At 37.0% G+C, this 21,065-nt stretch overlaps 1 protein-coding gene across 12 annotated transcripts in view; it reads left to right on the top strand.

Moving 5' to 3' along the window:
* Positions 1-21,065, top strand: part of PHF21A (PHD finger protein 21A) — a 163,488-nt gene that overhangs the window by 120,359 nt on the left and 22,064 nt on the right. For 6 of the 12 annotated variants that reach the window (XM_026671264.2, XM_087951297.1, XM_026671266.2 and 3 more), the window contains 4 exons: positions 11,204-11,389; positions 16,433-16,684; positions 18,387-18,476; positions 20,108-20,407. In XM_026671264.2, the coding sequence (XP_026527049.1) occupies positions 11,204-11,389; positions 16,433-16,684; positions 18,387-18,476; positions 20,108-20,407 (828 nt within the window). The remainder of the gene's footprint in view (positions 1-11,203; positions 11,390-16,432; positions 16,685-18,386; positions 18,477-20,107; positions 20,408-21,065) is intronic. The other 6 variants (XM_026671265.2, XM_026671267.2, XM_087951299.1 and 3 more) reach the window with 1 other exon arrangement.

Below are 21,065 nucleotides of genomic sequence, written 5' to 3'. Positions count from 1 at the left end.
TACTGCACCACTTCTTCAAAATCAGTCCTGTGTAGAGTCTATTTCACTAGTCTAGCATGATTACTAGTACACAAATAACTGAGGAAAGGGCCACAGGTGAGATATGAAAAGTGCATCTGATCACAAGAGATACGTGAGATTCCCCGTTAGACATCTGCAGAATCCCTCACTTCTGCTGAAATAACAAAAGCAGTGTTGCAGTGCAAGTTTCTCCTCTTTTGTACGTGAGTATGATGTCATATACACAAAAAGAACACAGCTTGCAATGCAGCACAGTGCTGCTTCCATCATTTGCCCTCTTCCAGAATATTGCAGCCGGTTAGTTAGCAATTCTAAGGTTTTAAACTTTTATTTAAAAGTAAAGTTTTGTTTAGAATAATAGTTTAGTGATTTAGTTGTCTAGAGTAATTCTTCATATCAGTTGCTCTGTCGCTTTTCCATTGACCCTATCCATCATAAAATAGTCCCTAGATGTTGGTTCATGAATTCCATACTTCCTTGAGATGTGCAAATAACAACGTGAAATAGAGCCATGCGTTATAAGGATATTGATTGTACTTCAGCCAAAATCTCAGGATGATTTTCCAAACTGATTTAATGTAGATGTTGAAAAAGGTGGAATCTTGCCTAAGGCAAGTAGCTTGTACTGTTTTGAAGATTAGAAAACATAATCTTATCAGTGTAATAAGAAGTGAGGAGTATTGGCAGTAGAGCGCTGCATAAATGTGAGATGAGCCAAAATAAATTATTTAAAAAAACTATTGTAAAGAGAAGAGAATTTTGGTATCTAAGCAAAAGATGATAAGGAAATCTACCATGTTTGCTGAAGGAATATTGGGGAAATGCTGTAAAGGGAAAAGTAACATGATTTGGTTACAGATTGTGTGTTCTGGGTCTAATTAAACGGTATTGGTCTTATCTAAATGTTGCTTCCGTTCACAAAAGGAGGCAAAAGTGCTGTATTCATTAGAGGGGTTTCTAGATATGTCCTATCCCCAAGAAATATGAACTACACATTAAGGAAATTTAGGGTTAAAGTTACTTTATCCTTTGGGATTTGGATATAATTCCTCTGTCTTTTGTAAAGGGGGTTTATTCCCCATTTTCAGCATCTTTTGTCTGATATGCTTTAAAGTTAGTTTAAGGAAAAAGAAAAGACAATTGTCAGCTAAACTGAGATTCTATATAAATCACCATTAATCATATGCCTGGAAGTCTCTTTTAGTGCCTATAAAGATATGCATATTTTGGTGTAACCTTGGGATTTCTTAAGGAAAGGCAAAATAGAAATATATTGCAGAAATACTGCCTGCTAGACACTGGCAAACAAGTGAATATACCGTATTTGCCGGCGTATAAGACGACTGGGCGTATAAGACGACCCCCAACATTTCCACTCAAAATATAGAGTTTGTTATATACTCGCCGTATAAGACTACCCCTCTTCCACACACCTTCCACTTTTGCACTTTTTTTTTTTTTTGACGCACTTTTCTGCTTTGGACAATTTTGAAATGAGCTAATCCAATTTTGAACCAAGAATATGCAAATAGCTATGGAGTTTAGAAATGAGTTTTAAAAATATTTTTCATTGCTTACCATTAAGCGTAAAATATGTTGTAAATAAAATGAGAACACAGGAAACGTTCTCTTCAATACAGCTGATCTCTCTCTCTCTCTCTCTCTCTCTCTCTCACACACACACACACACCAAAACCCGACACTGAAAAGGCTGCCAAGGAACAGTATATTCAATGCCTTCTCTTTAATCAAGAAACAAGGAATTCCTTAGAATCTTTTTTTTTCCCCAAGTGGCCCTCTTTAAAAAAAAAAAAAATGGAGGTAACACTTTCATTCAAAAAGTCTTCCAGTATCTGGAGTCGCTCAGACATATTGAAGTGAGGCAGGAGAGTAAGTGAAATTTGAAATGATCCAGCTACCGCTTTCTTCCCCCCGCCCGAAGGCCATTATCTCCACGTCAAAACGAACGCAGGGGAGGCAAAGAAGCCAAACACGCTAAAAGGATCTCTTTATTTTCCTACACAAGGTCACACCTACTTTTCCGCATTCAAAGGACAACCTCTCCTCACCACCACCACACACACACACACACCCCAATACCCGCAAAACAATGTTCTGGGCATTAATCACCATTGCTACATTAACCTGGTAAATTTATACCCTGCCTCCCCCAGTGCTTGCTTTGACGGCAGGATTTCACACAGCGGGCGCCGCCGCTCTCTTCTCCGCCTCCCACCGTCGCACATGTTGGAAGCACCGTAAAACCTGATAACCCACCCGGGGCTCCCCATCCTTAACCTACAGCCGCCCGCATGCAAAACCTGCGTGCAAAAAGAAAAAAAGAAAAAGAAAAGTACGCCGCACGTGAGGATCTTCGAATCCTCTCCTCCCCACACCGCTAAGGAAGGAAGAGGGGGAAAGGTTGCGCAGCGCGTGGCGAGTGACACCCGCCACACACACACACACACACACACGCCGCTCCCCCAGCCTCCCTCCCGGCTGCAACTCAAGCTCGAAGTGGAGTCGGAGTCTCTCCCGGCGTATAAGACGACACCCCCACTTGGAGGCATGTTTTTCAGGGCAAAAAGTCGTCTTTATACGCCGGCAAATACGGTACATCTCATACTGACTGCTGCTTTTCTACACATACGTACAAGAAAAAAAACTCTTTAAAAATGTAGCCATAGTAGCTTCAGACTATTGTATTCTATAACACATTGGCTTCACAGAAATTATCAGCAAGGCATTGTTTTTCCGTCAAAATGAAGTTAAATACCTGGTTGATAGTTGTCCTTTCAATTAACAGTTTTAAAAAGATATTCTCTATTGGTAATCTGTGGCGAATGACATTGTAAGAAGAGTCCTAGATGGGTCCTTCAGGCAATCACAGAAACAGCAAAGCAGCTTTGCAAGGTCTCAGTGCCTCTCATTTTGCTGCACATATGTTGTAGCCTGCTAAACTTTTCGAGATGAATTTTTTTCTTCAGCTGCTCGGGGCAAAAAGCCACAGAAAGATTTTCCTTGCTTTCTTGCTTCCATTTGTCTACATTTCAGCCTGGAGTTAAGATAAGGTTTAAAGGGATAGAGATTGGAGGGCATAGGTGTGGAGTTTAGTTCTGTTATCTAATTTGGGAGCAGGGGAAGAGATCAAGAAATATGTCCCTCCCAGCTTTTTTATTTTAATAGAAGAAATGTGATGTTCTGACCAAGGGAGGAGGTTAAAACATAGGGAAGATTTAGGAAGCTCTTCCTGAAGCTGCCACTTTCACATGCAGGTGCTGGCTTCCCAAAGCCTAGCTTGAGCCAGGAGAGGTTTGCAATCTCCCAACAGCCTGCTAATCAGAACAGAAAGGTCCGAAAGCAGCCACCATTTTCTATAAGGAATTGTTGGAGTGCGGAAAATGGTGGCTGTTCTAGGAGGAATGGGAAGCTGGCCCAAGCACTGCAGGTCCTATTGGATCTGGATTGTGGGGGGGGAAGAAAGTTGGGGAGAACGCAGGAGCAAAATTGCACATGACAGTCCCTGTGATAGCTCATTTAATGACTACTTTGCTTTGTTTTAACAACCAAAGGAGAAATAAGATTGTAAGCCTGTTGCAGTCAAGATATTCTACTTAGCTCTCATGGGACTTAACAACAGAATTGCTGGTCCCAGTATGGTTGCCGAGTAACATCTATAATCAGTTTGCCTTCTATGTACTTCATATGTTGATGTCCATATACAGAAGTGGTTTTTTTTAATATTTGAAGACAGCGTTAACTATAAAGGAATCATTGTAATGGCAGAAATGGTAAGTTGGTGTTTTGTTTTTATTTTTTGGTTTCCTAGGTCATTCAGATCCAGCAACATTTTTCTCTTTAATGTTTCCAACTTTGGCATTTCGGTCTTCAGTGAACTTGCATATTCTGTTGATTTCAAATTGAACTTGATAATAAAATGCATCAACTTCCTCTTCTGCATTGGTGATTGGAGCATAAAATTGAATGATTTCCATATTAAAGGATTGTCCTCATAGTCTAATCAATCTTATTTGGTCGTTGATTGTATTGTAGCTAAGTATTGTTCTTGTTGTGCCCTTCCTAACTATAAAAACGGTTTTCCTTTTTTAATTTTCATGTCACATGTAATAAACAGTGTGATCTGACTTTAAAGTGTCCAGTCCTGGTCCATCTCAATTCAATGATGCCTAAGATATCAATTTGTAGTCATTTCATTTCATATTTTATTGTTCTGAGTTATTCCATGTTAATGATTCTTATATTCCATGTTCTTACATAAATCTATCTTTTCAGCTTTGGATTTTTTTCCCTGTATGGCAACGTCATACAGAAGGCTTTAATCTAGCCATGTCAAAAACAGCATCAGTACTCCAAAAGTTCCTCAGCTCTTGGTCAATAGCATGTTGAATGCCATTAAACATGAGAGATTGGTCACCTGGCACTACATTGTCAATTATTTTATATTAGAAATCCATGTGTTTTTTGGGTAAAAAAAATATACAGTAGTAGTTTACTAATGCCTTTTCCCATTTGGCATGAATTGATGCCATTGTCATTAATGCTATCATCTGCTTCTTGTATCTTCCTATAATGCTACTGCCTAATATAGGTACCTGCTTGCTTAAGGTAGGTAGCTATGATGACCTTCATGCCTTGGGAATAAAAAACTCTTGGTAAATACTCCTGATTCCTTTGCTCATCCCCCCAGGAACGTCCTTTCCCCACTGACACAGTAAGGAGTAAAGCAGGACTTGTTGAGGATCTAGCCATACTTGATTTAAAGAGCTTGGAAAACTTATCTATGTTTCCCATGTTCTAAATGGGACATACATTCATTCAGAGAATATTGTCTTTCTGTTTTTAAAAAGGTTGATTGGGAAATTACTTTGCTCCAGTTTTATTTAAAGTATTACCAAAGGGGTGTTGGTGATTTGAAATCAAAATAAATATTGTTTCATTTACAAGAAACCTGGGTATTATAGGTAGATTAGCATCAAGAAAAAATAGCATTTAACCAGGGTTGTTTTATTATTGTGGATATGAACTATTCTCTGTTGTGTCCTCGTATCCTTTGTTGCTTTTCTTGTATAAATGGCTGTGATCATGCTGAATGGGCTTTTGGGAAGGATTCTGCAATGAAAATGGATCACAGTCATTATTTCAATATGACAGGTAATTTTATTTTATATTTTGTTTTATATGTATTGAGGTTTTACGGAAAAGTAGGTAGCAGAAGATTCCCTTAAATCTTTTCTAAGCTGAGCGCATCTGCTATTAAATTATAGAATTGTGCTTAGCCTATGTTCAGTATTGAAGTGATTTTTTTTTTTGTTATATTTCCCATTCTTGCAAACTCCATACAACCTTATCAGAAATGGGCAGTTGGTGCTGTTGGTATGAAAGCACAAGGGAACTCTCATGTAGAAGGTTAATGGAGTGTAATTATAAAGAAAAATAGACTGTTCACACATTCTATCTCACTATACCTGTTATGAGAGTGACAAGCACTTGATCTTTTTTAAGCCCTAGTGCAGAGGTTCTACAGTCTATAATTGTCACAGTCAAACTGTCAAACAATTGTTCTATGAGCTATTGGTGGACTTGATAGGAAAGTTTGCATTCTGCTATGTAGTATTTATTTTTTTACAAGAGTATGTGAAGTAAAGTTCTTACATTGGCTATTCCATATTATATTACTTTTAAGACATTTTCTTTATATGATCAATGTTGGCATTCAGAAACATTTTGCTCCGTCAGATGTCAAATGAAATCAATACTTCCTCCTTATGACAGTTCTAGCTGAGAAAGCCATTCATTCTTCCAAGACACAGTGTCCATGACTTTGTAGATTAGGTATTAGTGGCAACAGTAAAGTGGCAACAGTGCCACTCCTCAGGAGCTAACGTGAAGGTTTCTCCCTACCCCTATGAGTACCATGAACAGAACGTAATGCTTAATCATAAGACTAGCAGCCTTTGAGAGTCAAAGCAAGTCTTGTTTAGTGCTGAAGGCCTACCTGCAAAAATGGCTCTGTTGACAAAAAGTGGGCAGAATAAGGATAAAAAAATATGTTAAATCCTTCAAAATAAAAGATAAAATGAAAACAGTCATTAAGCGCTCAATACTGTGGGATGAGCAGTTCTGTAAATATACAAATAAATTCAGGGTAGCTCTGCTATATTCCTTAGCTATTGTGCGCAATTATTAATTTCCATAGGATATAATTATAATTCTTTGATCATTATAAATCATGGCTGTATCACATGACTGAAGTACCATATTTTTTGCATTATAAGACGCTCCAGACCATAAGACACACACTAGCTTCAGAGGAAGAAAAGAAGAAAAAAAATCTGCCTCTGCCTCCCAGCATCCCTCCAGTATTCATCTGGCTAGTGTCATTGCAGCAAACAGCCTGATCAGCTTCAGCATGTTATTGCAGCCCCAGCACGTGTCTCATCAGGGGTCCGCTCTGTTGTGCCTCCCACCGGTCAACTGAGCTGAGCTGCTGCTGCCTCCAGGGAACACTGATTGGCGGTTGGATCGGCCTCCCAGAATATCATCAATCAGCTGTTCTAGGCGGAGGGGATTGCCGCTGCCTTCACCATCCACCTTTGCCCATTCGCCGTTGCCTTTCGCAGCTGCCTATTGGCGGCGATTGGCAGTAGTGGTGATCGGTGGCGATCCCCGCCACCTAGAACAGCTGATTGGCAGTATTCTGGGAGACTGATCAGCAGCCGATCAGCAGCGAAGACTCCAGCGTTCTCCAGTGATGGTGAATGCCGGCAATGTTGACGGTGGCAGTGACAGGCGATGGCAAATGCACCAATCCTCGCTCCAACCCCCCTTCCCCCACTGCAATATTTGGTCTATAAGATGCATAGACATTTTCACCCACTTTTTTGGAGGAAAGTGTGAAAAATACAATATATTTTCTGTATCCAGAGCCAAAGCATAATTGCATAGAGCTTCTAGATTTAAGGAAAGTATGAATGATCCTTAATGGAGTGGGATGGCAGGATGTTATAGATAAGTGTTGTGGTGATGCTTCAACTTGGAAAAAAGTGGTTGAAAGTGGAAATGCTTACCAAAACAGAAAATGATGTGATTTATAATATGTCAAAGACATATTAGAGGAAATGGATCCTCAGTAGCTGGTTAAGTTAAAAAATTGACCAATACTCCTGGCAAAATATTAGATATAGGATTACAAAGAATGCAGTACTCCTCTTTATTTATTTTGATTTGTATGATTGATCTTTTCATTGACATGATTCTCACAATAGAAAAACACAACCTAAATAGCATAACAACAAATATATAAACAGCAGCTTGGATAAAACTAGAAACAAATATCAGAAACTGAGATTGTAAATACATCCTCCCCAAAAGGCAAAATAGGATGTACATTTGCATTAGAAATATGTAATAGATTCAGTCAAATCCGTAGGTAAATAGAATTACTTTATTAAGAGTAATGATGCCAAGAAGACTGGATGGAATTACCAAGTCTCTGTCTATGTAGTTATAGGAATTGAGCTTGACTTGAAGGATATTTTTACTGAAATTATAAAGCAGATTGTGCATTTCTGCTTGTACTAGCAAAGCTTTGAATTTCTGAATCTCATTTTTTACCTGGGTTGCAGACTTTTTGTAGGACATCTGTACAAGTTGAACAGTATACTTGCATTGAATTATTTATGTATTTTTATTTTACATATTCTACTCTAGCTTTAACAGCTTATATTGAAAATAAAACCAGTTAAAACATCCAATATACAAACCTTCCATCAAAAGAGTAACAATAACATTAGCCAAACAATTAAATAAAAGTTAAAGATGGCATAATAAAATCAGGGGAAGGCTCTCCAAATTCTGCCTTTGCTAACTTCTGTATATCAGCAAGGAGGAGGGGGGCCATCTTTATCTCTGCCAGGAAAGTTGTTTCAGAGTGTTAGCACTGCCACTGAAGGACAATACTTTCTGGCTTCAGTTCCTCAGACCACTAATAATGTGGGATTAATAAGTTTTCGAGTTGATCTGATTTGTTGGGCCAGTTCTCGTTGGAGTAGACAATCCTATAGATACCTAGTTGGACTATATAGTGTTGCAGACATTTATTTTATAGTATTCTCATGGTGCTCTTTTCTGGTGTTAGTTATATTCTTAATTGCTGAAATTGAAGATGGGTACCAGTATAAGCAATATCACTTTTAGAAATATGGTTTCAGAAATTCTAATAATTATAAGATCTTTTGGTTTCCTTGGAATAAAAGTTCAGATAGTTAAAATTTCTACTGACCATCAATAAAATCTGGGTGTATATATACCAATAGCAATCGCACTTAGACTTATAAATTGTTTCACAGTGCTTTACAGTACTCGCTAAATGGTTTACAGAGTCAGCATATTGCCCCCAACAATCTGGGTCCTCATTTTACCGACCTCAGAAGGATGGAAGACTGAGTCAACCTTGAGCCTCTCAGGATCGAACTCGTGACAGTGGGCAGAGATACCCTGCAATACTACATTCTAACCACTGCACCACCAGGCTCATTGTACATATATACATAAACACTATTTCTTGGATTATAGACTTGTTGCGTAACTACATTAATTTTATTAAGTAATTAAAATAAACTCAATTTTTGCATTTGTGTATCTGGTCTTTTATAAATGGAAGATAGTAGGAAGTGTATTTTACCAATTTTTTAAAAAAAACTTTTTAAAAAAGACAAAAAGAGCAATGCAGAACAACATCTTTTTTCTCACACAATGTAGGTAAAACCTACTTTCAAAAAACTTACAGAAATTTCATCCCTGTTTTCAGGGGTGAGCTTCAAAAATTTTAGCACCAGGTTCTCTGCCCGGTTGCTGGCTGGGTGTGGCTATGGTAGGCGTGGCCTCCTGCACCACAGTGGGGGGTTGCTTTTGCCCTCCCTGGGCTCCAGAGGTTTTCCTCGAGCCTCTGGGCGGGCAAAAACAATCTCCCTGAGCTCCGGAGATTCTCTGGAAGCTGGAAATGGGCCCATTTCCAGCCTTCTTGAACTTCCATGAGGCTCATTTTTCACCCTCCCCACAAGCCTCCGTGCGCACCCTGCATCCAAAATGGGCTGCGTGGGGACTCCTGGGCGGGGCCAGCCAGGAGTGGGATTACAGGTTCTCCGAACTGTGCAGAATTTTAGCTAGAGGCTCTTGCGAACCCCCAGCAGCCCACTCCTGCTTGTTTTTAATCCATAAGTTTCTTGAGGAAGAAAGCCAGAAAGAATTGTAAAATTGAAACCGCATACTTGACTTTTCTTCTTCCTAACCTCTCTTCTGTTTGATTGATTCTTTTTATTACAATTTAGCTTGGGAACGTTCAAGCCTAGCATCTCTTGAATACTATTCTCTAGCCAGATAAACTAGCATATATTCTTGTGCTGTGAATAATTAGAGTAATAGTTTGGCATGTATAATTGGCTTCTGTTCTGTTATTTTCCTTATGGTACTCTGCTTCCTGAAAATGATCCTTCTATTCCTGCTTATACTTGCTGAATCATCATTTTGTACTTCAGAAAGAAACAGTAAACAACGCATCAGTATTTGAATGCCTAAATAAAGAATATGGGACTTCATTGTCCTGATCTCTGGGCAAATACATTTAGAACTTGAGTTGATAAAAATAAATGCCATGTGTCTATTGGCTTGTAAGAATTACTGTACAAAGTATTACCATCACAGAAAGCAAAAAATAAAGTTTGTGTGAAATGAACGATAGAACTGTAATTTCTATCAGAATACCACAAATGACCTATCTTTGGATGGAAAAGGGGCTAACAAAATCAGTGGAAATTTTAATGATACGTTTTTTGTTAATGTTCTTCAAGCTTAAAAAGGACAGAAATAATTAAACTCCAGAAAATGTGATGCAGTCTAAAACATGCACTACTTCTATGCATGTGGAAAAGTCTTGGTGGAATAAAGATCCGAACATCATGAATAGTTTTGATTATAGGATTGGAGGTCACCCCAAACTGGGAAAGAACATTCTGTTATATTAGCAATACACAGAGTTCCCGTAATGCAGGAATTAGATATTATGATAAATTAGATATTAGATATTATGATAAGACTGTTGTTGCTTATAACACTTAACTGATTTGTTATAAAAGTTTGTGAAAGGTTTGAATGATGAATGCCCTCATTCGGCTCCATATTTTTGTGGTAGTTTGTAGCAATAGTTTCTGGGGGAGGGTTGTCTGAATTGAATTGAATTGAATTGAATTCTTTATTGGCCAAGTGTGATTGGACACACAAGGAATTTGTCTTAGTGCAAATGCTCTCAGTATACATAAAAGAAAAGATACATTCGTCAAGAGTCAAGAATCATGAAGTACAACACTTAATGATAGTTATAGGGTACAATAAGCAATCAAATCATACTAGGAAACAGTCAATATAAATTGTAAGGATACAAGCGACAAAGTTACACTAATATAATTACAAGTGGGAGGGGATGGGTGATATGGAGTGATGAGAAGATTAATAGTAATAGTAGTGCAGACTTTGTAAATAGTTGAACAATGTTGATGGAATTGTTTGTTTAGCAGAGTGATGGCGTTTGGGGAAAAAATGTTCTTGTGTCTAGTTATTCTGGTGTGCAGTGCTCTACAGTGTCTTTTTGAGGGAAGGAGTTGAAACAGTTTATGACCAGGATGTGGAGGGGTCTGTAAATATTTTCACAGCCTTCTTTGTGACTTGTGAAGTATACAGGTCCTTGATTGAAGGCAGGCTGGTAGTATTGAATATTGAATTGCCCACAACTTTTGATTTTAGTGATATGTTATCCTTCCTTAAATTTGCTGATTTCTCAAAAATGAATTTGCTTCCTTTATTTTTATTTAGTATGAAATTTATTCAATCAAATGTTTTAAAGATAGTGAGTTTAACAAACAGCGATAAAAATAAACAGTGGTAATACAATCAGATACATACATACACATACATACATATAATAGTAATTAAAATGAACTTAATAATATTAATACAAAACTGACTTTTTAAAATAGAACCTTAAAACAAAGTTCATCTTATAACCAATTACATTATTTCTATTTGTTTTTGGAAAAAAATTGAAATGTATTTTACTGTAATGCAAAAAGTATATATGATACTATTTTTGTTTGTATTCTCTTGCTAGAAAAGAGTCGTTGAACAACTGCGAAAGAATTTAATGGTAAAGCAGGAACAGCCTGATAGTAAGTTTCAAATACAGCCATTGGCACAGACAGAAAATAAAATACAAACATCACAGCCTCTACAGCAGCAGCCACAGCAGCCACAGCAGCAGACCACTGCACCCTCTCCAAACCTGCTTGGATCACAGGTAAAGTGTTTGAATTAGTTACTGTAATTTTGGAAAGCTATTTCTTAGGCTGAAATTCATCACTGTATAAAATCAATGTTAGTCTAGGTAATGACGAGGAAACATTTACTAGAAACTAAATCATTTTGACCTGAATAGGAGTGAGTGAATGTTTATAGGATCGGGTAATGCTATCAGAAATCTTTAAGTAAAAACAAAGGTCCTTATCTTCTGTCATTTTCCTCTCTATCTTTGACTAATACTGATCTTGTTTCTATTTGGTTTTATTTCAGATGACATCCAGGGATCTTGAACTATTTAGAGATTTTTGATCAGTTCAGGTTATTTATTTCAGTGGATGGCAATTAAAATACAGAAATAATGTATAATTAATTGTAAATAAAGATATATGCAGAATAATTTTATGATATCAACTTATAAGCAACCATAAATTTTCTAATAAATCTAAATTATATCAACTAAAGTAGTTACCCATCAATCTTACAAATGCTGCTGCAAAATGTAACCTCTGGATGAAAAACCTTCTTGTTGCTATTGGTTAGGAGAAATTCTACCATTTATAGGTTGAATGATGTTAATTGCCATTCATAAATAGCGGAGAAACATTTATTCCAAAAGTGACTATAAATAACATAGTGGAAAGCAGTTTCTTTTGCCTTGCCCAATAAAAGATTGTGTGTCTAAATGGTGGACATGTAGTAATTCTGACCTTTACATTCATTTTTAATAAAATGTTGACACATTCAATACTATAACTTCTCAAACTGAGGATTACATTTTCTCATTGCATACTCTGACACCGATTTTATGTAAGCAATAAAGACAAGTGTTTTCTTCTCTTGAAATTCAGTTTTGAACCAATATCTAATATTTATTACAATAAGAGTAGTACAAATTTTATGAATGAACTGTAGTCAAATTGGTGAAAGCAGGTTTGTGAACTAAATAAAGTAAATTAAGAATTTTCATAAAGAAACATTTTTGGCAATTTATTGTGTGATAAAAGTTGAGGAGAATATGTCAACAGGAAATATATGCATTTCTATCCTCAAGTATATATAGCTTGGAACTAAAGAACTTGGTAAAAATAATACATTATAATGAAGATGTAATGATACAAAGTAGTTTTGGATTAAAAGTCTCTATTCTTACCAAAATAACATAAGAATTTAGAATGTTAAAGACAATGCTTGACTAAAAATTATTTTGCTCTCTAAGTAGTCATGGTAAAAGGCAATGAATTGAACCTCAAAGGAGTTGTAGTTTTTTTAATGGTTCTGATGTATTGCAAGTAGTATTAAATAGAGTAAGCTGCAAATATCAGAAGCCCTATATGTAATGGGTTCAGGACAACTTGCAACCGCTGGTTCACTGCTGTTAGCTCGCTGCCGTCACTTCACCTTAGCCACCTCACCATGGGACAACTTGCTCACCATGGGAGAATGCAGGAGGCAAGGGAAACTTCCTCCTCCTTCAATCCTTCCCCATAGCTCAGACTGGAGTGAAAAATCAGGGAGGACAAAGCAGCAAGGGGAAGAAAAAAGAAAAAAGAGTCATACTTTGGTACACAGGAGTTTTTGCTACAGAATTCAGGAGGTAATGGTGGGGGTGGTAAGCCAGATCAAGGAAGAGAGAGGGAGAGTGAGGAGGAGGAGGAGGAGGAGATTCCCCTCACCTCCAGCATTCTCCCACAGTGAGTTGTCCTGTGGCGAGTTGCCCATGGAGAGCTGGCTGGGGCAACCCAGCGGCAACCCCGCTGCAGCAAGTTGTTCCATTCAGCTGTGTAACTTTACTTATTCTGCTACTTATAATAAAGGATAATTTGCATATAAAATATCCCTAATTCAGACTCTGATATCTGGAAAGTTATCATTGTCATTAGTAAAATAGAAAGACTGTTCTTGACTGTTGGCCAATTGGAATATAAGAAAAAATAAAATGTTTTTATTTATTCATATCCTGCCTTTATTATTATTATTATCAACTCAAGGCAGGAAACATATCCAACACAACTTCCTTCTCCATTTTCCTCACAACAAGAACCTTGTGAGGTGGGTTGCACTGAAAGAGAGTGACTGGCCCAAAGTCACCCAATTGGCTTTCATGGATAAGGCAGGACTTGAATATATGGTAATTATTCCTTTGGTAACAGCATATCAGTGTCCCATTAAATTATTGGAAAAAAATAGTCAAATTATACACTGTTGGTAAACCAAGAAAAAAATACTATTTAATTCACAAACTTTAATTCTAGAAATCCTTTACTATGAAGTAGATATTTTACTGGTTAGACTAATTTCAGGTTTGAAATTTTAATTGCAGATTTATCTGATGCTCTTCTGACTGTTTTGATTAATATGCTGTTGAAAGTAATTGACATTAAGTAAAACATAGAAATTTCATTGTTTAAGTTCATTTTGAATAATCTTACATAATTTATATTAGCTAGTATTAAAAACTGTAACTATTAAAAGATTACAGTTGTAATAACTTTACTCTGCCTTATAGTTTCACTTTCAGCTAATATGTGCTTAAACAAGATATTTAAAACTAAAGAGCCCTCTAGTGAACTTGCCTTAAAATTGCTACATTTTTTTCTTTTATTATTCTGTTGCAGACCTTCTTTAAAAGTCTTAAACTTATAAACATATTTGTTTAATAAGAGCAAAACTAAATTAATCAAATTCCAAGAAATAAAATTGTTATCTAAATTGCATATGGACTTAATTCTGATACATCACAGGGCTTCTCAAATTATTCTTTAAAACTTTTAAGTCTTTTGGGAGAATTAAATCAGTTCTTTCACAACATTATGAAGCTACTTGTAGCCTTAGCAAAGAATTTTAGAGTATTTTAAAGATGCGCACAATTATTAAAAGGCACTAGAAGGAAACACTAGCAGGAAAAATTACAACATTTGTAAAATTCTTAATTGTAATACTGTGACCGTACTGAAAATTCATAGTTTGCTGATGTATTAATTAAAGTATTAATTCATAATTTGAAATAATTGCTACCAAAACCTTGACTAGTAAATACCAGTAGTATTTTCTTTTTCAAATTCTAGGAAGGAATGATTCCTTACATTTGGATATTACTCTAGGATCCACTTATAATTAATAGCAATAGCACTTAGACTTATTTACCACTTCACAGTGCTTTACAGCCCTCTCTAAGCGGTTTACACAGTCAGCATATTGCTTTCAAAAATCTGGGTCCTAATGTTGTGATGTAGCTAATTAAGAACACATGATTTAAATTATACAAATCAGATTAAGCATAATAAGTGGAATCTGGTACATCTGATGTGAATGCTATATGAAAAAGTGTGCACCTGTTTTTAGAGAAAAGCAAAATTTTAGTGGAATGCAAAGTTATGGATTTCTATGCATAGGTGTGAGAAATCTTGAAAGTCCCAGTTCTAGTTAATTGTAGCATAACATATGAAGGGGTTAAAATAGAAGGGTTCCTCCTAAAATCCACTATCATCTTTACAGTTTTAAGCATATTTAGCTCCAGATTGTTAAGGCTGCACAGCAGGGCCAGTTGTTCAACCTCCCATCACCATCTTGAATGAGGCCAATGACTGTTGTACTGTCTGCAAACTTCAGAACTTTAACAGCTTCCCTCTGATAAAATAATCCTATCCCAACTGAAAATATAATACTGCAGCAAAAAATCTAATACTAGATACTTACTTAGAAACTTCTGCTAAAATAAAAATACTTCACCGGTGAAAATGCCTGTATGATATCTGCTGTTGTTTTTCAATTCTCAATGACTAGGAGTTTCCAAAAATCATATATGATAATGACCTTTTAATTTTGGGGAATTTCTTGTCGGAATTTCACTTATTAACTCTACTTGAACCAACTTTGAACTGAAAAATTGGTTCAAAACAAATACAGTTTTATGACATTCTACAGATACAGTGACATTTCCATATACATATTTACACCTATATTTGTTGCATTAAGCCTATTGGTAGAGGTTTGCACAAAATTAGAAATTATGTGTCATGAATGCTTGACTGGATTGTCCTAGGTACATCACACTCTAGAATAACTGGAAATGTGCAACATTTTGGTTATTTTTGGATTTTTTTTCAAGAATAGTCCAGAAAGTTCTAGGAATAAAGCAAGACTGACATAGCTCACCCCTCTCTTCTGTTCTCCTCATGGCCTAGGTACTAGTTTGCCTAGGGATCTTCATAGCCCAACTCCCTGCTACCATTTTATATTTGAACACAGCATAAGTGACTGGTCCATTCCACTTTTTGCTCCTTTTCCCAGAGGTTTCCATCCCTGCAGTTGCTGTCATCCTATTATGATCAGGCCACTTGTCCCTCACCTGGCTTTCCCATTTTCTCCTTCCCTGTAGCTGTCATTGCCAAATTTGAATTCAAGAATGTGATACAGTTACTCAACTAGCCCTGTTACCCTCTCTGGATATTCCCATCGCCTTCCTTACCTTTATCTCTGCTTAGCTGCCACACACTGATGGCTTCATTTTTCTCTTCTGTATCTTATTCTAGAGGCCCTATGTTTGGAACACATATGTTCTGGGTCCATGTCTGGATAAAATACCTATGTTTTGTTCCAAACATGGACCACCCAGTTCTACCTGTTCCATATACAGGATAGCTTGTGCACTGAACATTATGGATATTGCTAATATAAATAGTTAAGAAGAGACACACTTTTCAAAAAGTCTAGAGATTATAGTAAGGATATATTCCAAGGAGCGGAAAGGCAAAAATTGAAGGATGCATACAAAAACTTGATTACTGTTCTGCATATTTCATCAACTCTGATCAAATCATGACCTAATATTTCTGTATGATTAGTTGTCAAGTATATATGAGATTTGCTATAAAGTATTAATAAATGTATTGATTCCAGGAGAAGGATATCAATGTTTAAATTTTCCATAATTTCTCCATTGTGCTGTATTGCTTCTATTTTCTCACAGTTCTCAATAATAATTTTTTCTCAGTGGATGGTGCAGTGTTCCAGAAAAAAAATGTGTTTTCTATTTCTGTAGAAAACTGTAACTACAGCTTCTATGATCACCACCAAGACACTACCTCTTGTTCTGAAAGCAACAGCAACCATGCCTGCCTCTGTTGTGGGTCAAAGACCTACAATTGCCATGGTGACTGCCATCAACAGCAGCCAGAAAACTGTCCTTAGCACTGATGCACAGAACACGCCTGTCAACCTCCAGACAACAAATAAGGTCACTGGTCCAGGAACAGAGGCAGTACAAATAGTGGCAAAAAATACAGTCACATTGGTAAGCAAGCTGGGTAGCTCAGCACTTGAAACATTTTATATGATAATCATAATATGAAATTATGTATACCAGAGAATAGAGTGTGTTATTTACATACTTTATATTTTGATGCTTTGCTTAAATTACAATTAGATAACACACTTATTTTAGAAATGTTCAATTTTAATTACTATCCCAATGCTGATTAATATTGTTACAGTACTACACAATTATGTATCCTTAACATATGTTCCAATAATAAGATATCAAATTGTTTCTATATGATTCTTAATCTCCTTGCTAAAAGGACACAGATTCCTTAATTTTGATTGTAGAAGTTTATGCTTGGGGACTCTTTATTTGAATGGTATAACTTCTGACATAGTTTACTTTTTTCAATTTCACTGCTTGTTTAACTTCATTAAATATTACTGCCACTGGGTCCATAAAATGGTACCTTGCACAATGAGTTCTTGCCAGCATTTTTTCACTCTATAACAATTACAAGCATTATTTTGATCAAGGATCAGTTTACAAAATGTCAAACAGTTGAAACCTATTAAAATGTAAAATTTAATTTTAAATGTGAAGTCAGCTATTTTATCGGCGTATAACACGCACAGGCGTATAACACGCATCTTCATTTTAAGAGGAAATTTCAGGAAAAAATTTAAATTTCTAAATAAAAACTTTGAAGCACCGCCCGGCCTCCGCTTGCCCTCCGCTCGCACCGCCCGGCCTCCGCTTGCCCTCCGCTCGCACCGCCCGGCCTCCGCTCGCACCGCCCGGCCTCCGCTGCACCGCCCGGCCTCCGCTTGCCCTCCGCTCGCACCGCCCGGCCTCCGCTCGCACCGCCCGGCCTCCGCTTGCCCTCCGCTCGCACCGCCCGGCCTCCGCTTGCCCTCCGCTCGCACCGCCCGGCCTCCGCTCGCACCGCCCGGCCTCCGCTTGCCCTCTGCTCGCACCGCCCGGCCTCCGCTGCACCGCCCGGCCTCCGCTTGCCCCTCCGCTCGCACCGCCCGGCCTCCGCTTGCCCTCTGCTCGCACCGCCCGGCCTCCGCTGGCTTCTTAACATTATATTGGCGTATAACACGCATACATCATTTGCCCCCTATTTTCAGGGGAAAAAGTGCGTGTTATACGCCGATAAATACGGTATTTAAACAGATACAATTTGGATTAGAAATATAACAGTGATTATCAGTATACTATTAAATATATGAGGCATCTGAATGTTAACATTTGAGAATTAATCCAGAAATGCAGCTGTAAGTAAATCTACTTACAGCCTTCGTATTCTAGTAATAAATGATCGTGTTTCTGGACAATAAGGAAAAATAATTCATTGTGCAAAGCAGTGGTTTGGGATACTTTGAATATGAATGCTTATGTTCTTAACATATTTAAACATCTTGTGAAATACAATTTGAATGGGTAACAAGACTGATACTGTATTCTGGAGAACAACCTGTAATGTATAAAAATTCAAGATTCAGATGACTGGTACAGACTTACAGTGATAACATAGGTTTATGTATTTATGAGACAAGCAAAAGGCCAGCTTTATACTTCCTAAATAAGAAAGACAGTTTCATTCTTCAGAATCAGTTCATATTGGAAAAACTGGTAACCGTTATAAAACTTTAAAATAATTAATCGTACCTATACTTTGCTTAAAGCTGCTTTAGTTGTATCGCCGCCTGAGCTCACTCCTGTTGTTTAGCAGGTTCAAGCTACAGCTCCTCAACCTATCAAAGTGCCACAGTTCATCCCTCCTCCCAGACTTACTCCTCGTCCAAATTTTCTTCCACAGGTGAGTCTGTTCAGAATAGATGCCAACTAACCAAACTGTGTAAAACTCAGTGAGATACGACTTTGATTTGAGGTTTAAAAAGACAACATTAGATATTTCACACATTTAATAGAATTAGGGTTGTCAAATCCAGGCCACAAGAATCTGAATGACCAGGAGTGCCATTCAGATTGTGAGGTGACAGCAGTGAATTAGCATTGTAGCTACAATCTATTGTTAGAGTTGGCTTTTTGCAGGTCAGACATGGTAGCCAGCAATAAATTCTGCCCAAAGAGTTCCTTTTTATATTAAAGCTCCATCTTTTTATATTAAAGCTCCTTTCTGCCATCTTATGGGAGTGTTTTGTTCTAATTGTTTCTGCACACTTCATCAGGTCTGACAAGAGAGGTATGCTTCAGGCCTTATCAATTAAAATGTCACCTGGTGGTACCAGAACTGTGCCTTTTCTGGCTCAGAACCTATCCTTCCCACCCAAGATCACTTTGTCCCTAGTCTTGCTGGCATTCAAAAACCCCTTAAGATCTGGCAGTTCTCCCAGGCTCGGAGGTCAGAAAGTTAGCTGAGACTGTGAATAGAATTAACTTTTTGTTGCTGAGCTGTACCCAATTGCCCCCAATTGTTTCTCTGTATTCATCATGTGCTTTTAATTTGGTTTCTTTTCATTATACTAATGTATAACCAATAAGGTGTTTGCCACCCAGTTGTTGCCACTGTGATGAGTTTGTAGTTTAATTAGTGCAATTTGCTCTTAACTGTTTTCTAGAAAGGATCAAATTTGTCATGGGAAGATTGGTTGAGCAAATTTTTTTCTGAAATAGATTATCTCCCAACTATTTAAAGGCAAATGTGCAACAGTAATATAGAAATCTAGATGATTGTTAGATTGCAGCAGAAAGCTAGAGTTTTCTTATTGTTTTGATGCAATGTAACAGTTGTCCTGAATTTTGCATTCCACGACTGGTAGCCATATGTATAACAACTTGTATGCCGTGCTTTGAATGTCTAATACTGTTTCTTTCAATAAATGATTCTTATATCTCAATGATGTTATATTTGTCACCTTCAGCTCCATTCCCTGCTGTTTAGAGAACCAGTTTTCCATCTCTGAAGCATAAAGTTAAGATATATATATATATATATATATCTAACATCCTAATATGTTAGATTCAACATTTAAAATGATAACTATGTATAAATTCTCTCAATTAATGCAGAGATGTAGGGTTAATATAAATGCAGCTGCATTTAATTTATATTTATTTTGCATAGATAATTCCTCTTACTGTTAATATTCTTAAAGAATACAGCATTGGAAATTCAGCATATTCTATGCTACCATATCAGGACTTGAAAAATTACATGACCACTCTAATTTTTATTATAAGCTAATTTATAAAGTAATATTATCCCTTTAGTCTGAATAAGAAGTATATGAAGCTTCCTGATGCAGAGACAAGGAACAGTTTTTGGTACAATTTACAGCCATATTTGGAATCAACCAAGTTTGAAACAGATTTCAAATTAAGTAGCTTTGTGCTAATGTGTATCTCAATGTAATACAAATACTGTTGTCTGCTAAGTCATGTTTGTAGGAAATAGTCTGATACCTCTGTCTGCCTATCTCTCTCTAGGTTCGACCAAAACCAGTTGCCCAGAATAACATACCTATAGCTCCAGCCCCACCTCCTCCTATGCTTGCTGCTCCTCAACTTATTCAGAGGCCTGTGATGTTGACCACAAAGTTCACCCCCACCTCCTTACCCTCTACACAGAATTCCATACACCCAGTTCGTGTTGTGAATGGGCAAACAGCAACCATAGCCAAAACTTTTCCAATGGCACAACTCACCAGCATTGTTATAGCAGCCCCAGGTGCCAGGCTTGCTGGACCTCAGACTCTACAGATCAGCAAACCAAATGTTGAGAAGCAGGTACAGCTAGAGGAATGCTATTTGGTTGGTCTGTATTTTTATTTACAGTCCATCAGAGCTATTATCATTTGCTTGGGTTTTTTTTTTTTTGCCTAAGTATACAATTTTCATTTTCAGCAAAAAATATATATTTCCATTATGTTGCTAACATTTCTAATTAATCTAACTTCAAAATGAGGTAACAATTTTACAACAACCTCTAATTTATCATTGGTTATTCAATGCTGTTTAAATATTTTGCAACCTGGATAGTTGAAAGAGTATTTCCCTAACATAATAGAAGTAGTCATCATTTTCCTGGCAGCACATCTTTTTATGGCTGATTTTGAAGCCTGCTAATTTGAATTCTCAAAAGTTGCTTTTAAGCTTGACAAATTTTCAGTTTTTTGTATGAGAAAAATGATCTACTTTTTATCTCTTTTAGGAAGGTGTAACATATATGTCACAGTAAAATACAAACACAAAATCAGCATATGCCAAATTAGTACTTTGCAAAGAAGGGAAGGGGTAGTGTTTCCTTCCATTTTGAACTAACAAAGAACCACTGTTAGTGTTAACTGAGACTTGAAACTTGTATTTTTAATATCTTTAACCATGATTGACTTATTCAGTAAATAGCACCAAATGTTTCCAATGTTGTTTCACAGCCATGCTAGAC

The sequence above is a fragment of the Notechis scutatus genome, chromosome 1 (assembly GCF_049901735.1).
Source record: "Notechis scutatus isolate UNSWTSFEM ecotype Mainland chromosome 1, rNotScu1.2, whole genome shotgun sequence".
In the NCBI taxonomy this organism is placed as follows: domain Eukaryota; kingdom Metazoa; phylum Chordata; class Lepidosauria; order Squamata; family Elapidae; genus Notechis; species Notechis scutatus.
This window is presented reverse-complemented; position numbering and strand designations above follow the sequence as displayed.